Raw genomic sequence first — 6,182 nt, 5'->3', positions numbered from 1 at the left:
TACTGGTTATATATCCATGAAACAAGTCACGGAAGCAAAATCAGGACAAAGTCACGGCTCAGAGACTGAGTTTAACTAGTAACAAAATCTCACCAGAATTATCGTTTTTGTGCCAGAGTGATTCCCTTGTAGCATTTTAGAATTTCTTAACATGATATTTTATGATCTGCCTTTTCCATTTGTAAATTATGTTCGGCTCTCTGTCACTTGGGAGAAAGAAATGAACGTTTAATCATGAACTTGTTAATTCATTCCAGAGTACACAAGAAATGAAACATAAAAATGAGCGTTTTTATTGCCTTTTTGTGAAAAGATACATATATTTTCAACGTGAAACTGGAGTTTTTGTTGTCAAATTTCACCAACTGTTCTTTTGCTTGATTTCTCAGTACCGCAACCGAAAAGAAAAGAAAGAAAAAGTCAGTTGCTACTTGACCTCTTGATCTTCCCTAAAGAAATATTTCTACAATTAACCATCCTGATTAAATAGTTGGGGAGGAACATAGATTCTACCTGGCAAATGAGTTTGATGTCTCTGATATTCGAGAAAAGGAGGTCTATAATTCGGGTTTTGTTGGTGTATTCAGGCTTGTAAAATTGTGTTAATGAAGTCATATTGAGGGATGGTCAATTTGCAGTTAGTACAAAATATCAATGGGAAACCAGTGGCTGCTGTGAACAATACCTTTAGGTCTTAAAAGTTAGAATGTTTAGGTTTTCAAAGAATTCGTGTATAATCAAACCAGAAATAAACCACAACTTCTGGTGAATATTTAATGCTTTGTACCATAGAAAGTTCTGTGCATTTGATAAAATTGAAAGATCAAATTTATTTGGATTATAGAGGAAGAAATTGACCTAGGCATTACATGTCAGTGACAAATGCTTCCCTTTCTAGTAGCTGTGGTTTCCTTTGAAATTCCTTCATTAAGGTACTTACTTTTAGTGGTGTAAAGAACAAAAGTCTTAAAAAGGACAATTACTAGCGTTAGTTACAGTCTTCAGTGTATGTAATTCATTTTCATTTTGTGAGAAATGCAGACCTCACAATGTATTTGCTTCCAGTTCTGGTTTTGTTTGGTTTCTTTCTAATTTATAGATGTTGATTGGCTCCTGTTAGATCGGCTTGATCGAGCAAACAGTGCAGGAAATGATTCAGAAAAGAATCAAAATGCTTTGCCAAGAAATGCTCATGTTCCAGATCAGGGAGATATTGGTTGCTACAGTCTTGTTAATGAGAATCATTATTCAAGATTCATAGCTCTAGAAGGGTGTAGCTGCAGTGCTGCTTCCCAGCTTCTTAACGATCGTATGTTTACATCTTGTTCTCAGTACTTGTTCCTGTGGACTTGTGTCTGTTGATTAATTGCATATTCGTTTAATGTTGTGCTTTCTATATTCCTTAAGTTATTAGAATAATCCTTTAAGAAATGACATTCAGCTTCAATTGGCATACATTGCTTTGAGATACTCGGATTTAAAGGGATATATCAATCACATTGGTTTCTTTGAAATTGTTGATGGCAAGGGGATATGTAAAAAAGAGAGCGAGCCCTGTGAACAAGCATCCCACCTCACCCAAAAGGTGTGATGTAGGAAGCCAAACCTGATAATTTTATCAGCATCAGTGGTTGATTCCACTGCTTGAACTCATGTCTTGAAGTCACACAGAGACAACTCAATTATCGATTTCAAGTTTTATCTAATATTTTTGCTCATTCATTCTTGTGGATTTTGGAAATGCTATTGCCATCCCATTGAGTTAGTTCCTTCAAGATGGTTTATAGTTTTCACTTAACAACTGCATAGGCAAAGAAATCTAGAAATTGCTTTGTGGATATTGAATATATACTTTGATTTAACTGTCAACCCTATGGTTTATGCATACATGGGCCCATTTGCATATCTTTTTTCTTCTTCTTCTTGACATTAAAAGTTCTATGATTCATTTATCCATGATACGTAATATAAATTTATTGGATTACAAAGGGAAAGGGAGGAGGAAAGAAATGTCTGGTGGTGGTGAGGTTTCGAATGGGCAAGATTTGTTCATTTAGTTTTATGAGTCCACTATGTCCATATCCTTGGTTAACAGTACTTGTTATCCGTTGGCTGTAATTTTTTCCAGGTTGGTCAGCTGCAATACAGTCATACAATAATGCCAAAGATTCATCTGGTGAGTTGGCAACCTTCAATGCTGACAAGCTTTTCCTTTTATGAATGTTTTCTACTGTTTTTAATATTTGATGATATGGAACTCAAACTAGTTGAGTAAATCCCAGTCTTGGAATCGTAAGTTTTGCATGATTTGAACTCAATCATAAGCGATATTATGAATTGACTTGGACTAACTACTGTAGTAGACCGATTCTTTTTAGCACATTTGGCAGGCAGTGTCTTGTGAGTTTAATGTATTTATTGCCCCAAAAATCGCATAGTCGTATGTGTTGTATTGGCTACCCTTGTTAGGAGAAATACAGCATGCCAATGACAAGGTGTAGTTCATGCTGAGGATTCATTAAGTGGTGGATATTCATTATTATTTAATTGAAGAATTCCTCTTTAAGCAGCCTCTAGGTGTTATCTCTTTCTTTTGGTTTTCTATATTTCCATATTTTGTTTATGCATTTTTGTCGCTTTTGTGAATCTGGACAATTCCTCGGTAAGATCAAGTGATAATCAGTTTATGTTCTACTTCTGTATACAAACCAAGTAGTATGGCCATGTGATGTTGCTTTCTAATTTTCATTTCTTCCAACTTTGATATATCAGAAAAGCCAGAAATGTATTCGGGTGCTACATCATCAGTGTGGACTCAGTTCAGACTCCCTCATCAGGTAAGCTTTGTACTAATCTCATCCTCCATCTATCCATCCATCAATTGATATCTTGGTATATTTCCTTTCAGATTATGTCCCCAGGTCCTTCATCTTTTGGTTCACAGCTGGACTTCCTGGGAGAACTTCGCCGCCAAATGCATCGTGCAAATCCTAATCCTGGTTTCAGCCCGTGATGGCTGACTTGGATCATTTAATAAGTAGTTGACTGGGTCCCTTAAGAGCACTTGGCTGCTCAGGTACATGCTCTTGTTTGTCAAACTGTTTACATGTTTCGCGGTATATGTAGCTCGATGATATAAGAATCTATGCGCCACTCTGTAAATTCCATTCAGGATTCATATTTACTATGCCTTCGAAGAATGAGTTCCGTCGTTTTTGACTTTTCGCTGTATAACGTAAGCAACTTCAATATAATATGAATTAAATTATTCCCCAAGTCTAGAGTTTCTTTTCAAATTTATAATTAGGTTTTTAAATTTGTAATTAGGTATCTGACCTTAAAGTTATAAAAACATTTTTTTTTTATAAAAAAAATGTTCCTAAAATTGTCGTTGTGCACTAAAATCGTCCCTGAGATTGATAAAAGTGCACTATGTTAGTTCTGACCCAATTTCCATTAATGACGTGATGATATGACTTGATGACGTCGGCTGTTAGTGATATGCGTCACTCCACAATTTGGCCACGTGTAATTGTATGATGATGTGATGACCAGTGACACGTGGCATGCTGATGTGGATGGTTGTGTCATGTGTCACAATGTTATTTGGCCACGTGTCGCAACAGGATTCGTCCACATGTCTATTATGTCATCATTGTAGATGCACTAAATTAGTCTCTTACTTTGCATTAAGTGAACTTTTAGTCCCTGAAATTGAATGTCGTGCACTAAACTAGTCTCTTTACTAGTTTTTTCTCCTTTTTCTTTTTTGCAAATTTAAAATTCTCAATATCTTTAAATGTATCAATTTCAATTTTATTTTTTCACATATTATTCAAATACAAGTGCTTTTATAAAATTTTTTTTCTTGCAGATACCCCTAACTGCCGTCTTAGAGTTAACGTAAAGGCATTTCAAGCGCTCTCACTACCATTTACACACAAAAGAAACGTGTATTTTACAAGAACAAAAAAAATGTTTATTTTAATTATCGATTTCTTGTTAAAAATACATTTTTTGATGAAAAATGTGTCTAATCAATCATATAATTCTTTTTTTATAGTAACATATTTATAAAAAAAACGTTTTTTTTATGAAAAGATGTGTCTAATCAATCATATAATTTTTTTTTACAATAACATACTTATATATTAAAATTTACTAATGTTAAATTATTATTGAAAAAACTTATACAATTAAAACTAAAATTTTAAATTTTTTTATGAAAGAACTTGTATTTAAACGATTTATAAAAAAATAGAATTGAAATTAGTGCATCTAAATATTGAAAATTTTAAATTTAAAAAAATAAAAAAAATTGGTGAAGGGACTAGTTTGGTGCACGACATTCAATTTCAAGGATTAAAATGAGTCACTTAATTCGAAGTGAAGAACTAATTTGGTGTATCTATAATGATGACATAATGGACAACACGTGGACAAATATTGTTGCGACACGTGGCACAAACGGACGACACATAGCATAACCATCCACATCAGCATGCCACGTATCATTGGTTACCACATCATCATACTATTACACGTGGCCAAACTATGGAATGACACATGTCATTAATAGTACACGTCATCAAGCCATGTCATCACGTCGTTAATGAAAAATGGGTCAGGGACTAACATAGTAAACTTTTGTCAATCTTAGGAACGTAATTAATGCAATTGAAATATCAGAGACGATTTTAGTACAAAATGACAATCTCAGAGATTATTTTGAGGTTTAACTCCAACTATATCTTTTACGTTAAATATGGTTCATCTAAGGTCCTCAAGATTTTTCCCTCTCACCTTATGTTTTTGTGTGAACGCAATTGAAGTGCTTGTATCTTCGGCAATGACAATTTCCTAAATCCTAAACACACATGCGAAGCACCATTAAGTGACAGCACAATAGAATGGTTGTTAATAAGATTTTGAAAATTGAATCTGTCGTAAAACTATTGTTTTAGTTACTAGTTCAAAAGATTCAATTGTTGTTTAATTAAAACAATTAAATTATAATAAAATAACATATAAAATTGTTCCGGCCCAGCCCAGCTAGGTCGGAGTTTGGGATCGGACAAATCGCCGACCCAACATTGCACCTTACCTGAACCAAGGACGACCCGCGTAGGGCTGGCAATATATACCCTACCCATGGGTACCCGATCCGGACAACCGTTCGGGTAGGGTTGTCTACCCTACCCGCTGCGAGTAGGGTAAGGTAGGGTGCAAATTTGCTTGCGAGTAGGGTAGGATACGGGTTTAGGGTAAAAATTATTATATGATATATATGTAAAAATTATATGATATATATGTAAAAATTATTATGTAGTGAAGAAAGTAAGTATTGTCCTCACAATCTTCTTCTTACAAAAACTTGAAATAATCACTAAGTTAGTTGATGATCATATTATTTGTAATTTTATATTGAATTTCCTTACTATTTTATTGTTTTTAATTTTAATTTGAACTTAGTTTTTTATTTTCTATTTTATTAATATGTGTGAAATTTGGAATGGTTGAATTTTATATTTATTTGAATATTTTTTTGTTTCTGTGGGTAGGGTCGGGTAGAGTAGGGTTTAGAACTTTAGGGTGCGGGTAGGGTTAGGGTTGAGAGATTCTCAACCCGCGGGTAGGGTAGGGTAGAGTTTTAAGAAAGTTTTCAACCCACGGGTAGGGTTAGGATAGAGTCTAAACCCTACCCTACCCTACCCTACCCATTGACAGCACTAACCCGCGTGCTACCTCCCTATCTGCGTGAAACCAGCCAGCTGGAGGAGGGAAACTTCCTGGAAGGTGGATCTACTCCTGTGGGACCCACCCTAGTAGCAGGTATATATGGAGAGGGCCCTACCCTTCTTCACAGGTACATCACCAAAACCCTACTTTTTCTGTCACCTTGTACGGATCCTGACTTGAGCGTCGGAGTCCCTTTTACAGGTGGCTCCCTCACTTATCGTTCCATCAACTCGGGAGGTCGCGAGGCTCCAACCTTCCCCATCTTCAACGTCAGCTCGGGGGATCCGCTCACACACCAATAACCCAAACCCAGGTCCCCTTTTTTACCACCACACACATAGCATCTCCGACCTATTCAAAAAATAACGGATTGAACAAAAATAAATAAATAAAAAATATAAATACCAATAACTAAATTATATTCTTATTATATTAGTTAGTAC

At 35.2% G+C, this 6,182-nt stretch overlaps 1 protein-coding gene across 2 annotated transcripts in view; it reads left to right on the top strand.

Moving 5' to 3' along the window:
* LOC107609127 overlaps positions 1-3,276 on the top strand; it is a 3,961-nt gene extending 685 nt beyond the window's left edge. Inside the window, exons 3-6 of one of the 2 annotated variants that reach the window (XM_016310972.2) lie at positions 1,121-1,309; positions 2,129-2,176; positions 2,773-2,837; positions 2,909-3,276. In XM_016310972.2, coding sequence (XP_016166458.1) covers positions 1,121-1,309; positions 2,129-2,176; positions 2,773-2,837; positions 2,909-3,013 — 407 coding nt within the window. In that variant the 3' untranslated portion in view covers positions 3,014-3,276. Of the gene's footprint in view, positions 1-1,099; positions 1,310-2,128; positions 2,177-2,772; positions 2,838-2,908 lie in introns of both variants that reach the window. The other variant, XM_021105863.1, reaches the window with a different exon arrangement.

Source organism: Arachis ipaensis, chromosome B07 (genome assembly GCF_000816755.2).
Source record: "Arachis ipaensis cultivar K30076 chromosome B07, Araip1.1, whole genome shotgun sequence".
Classification (NCBI taxonomy): domain Eukaryota; kingdom Viridiplantae; phylum Streptophyta; class Magnoliopsida; order Fabales; family Fabaceae; genus Arachis; species Arachis ipaensis.
The sequence above is the reverse complement of the archived record's forward strand: the minus strand, read 5'-3'. Positions and strand labels throughout refer to the sequence as shown.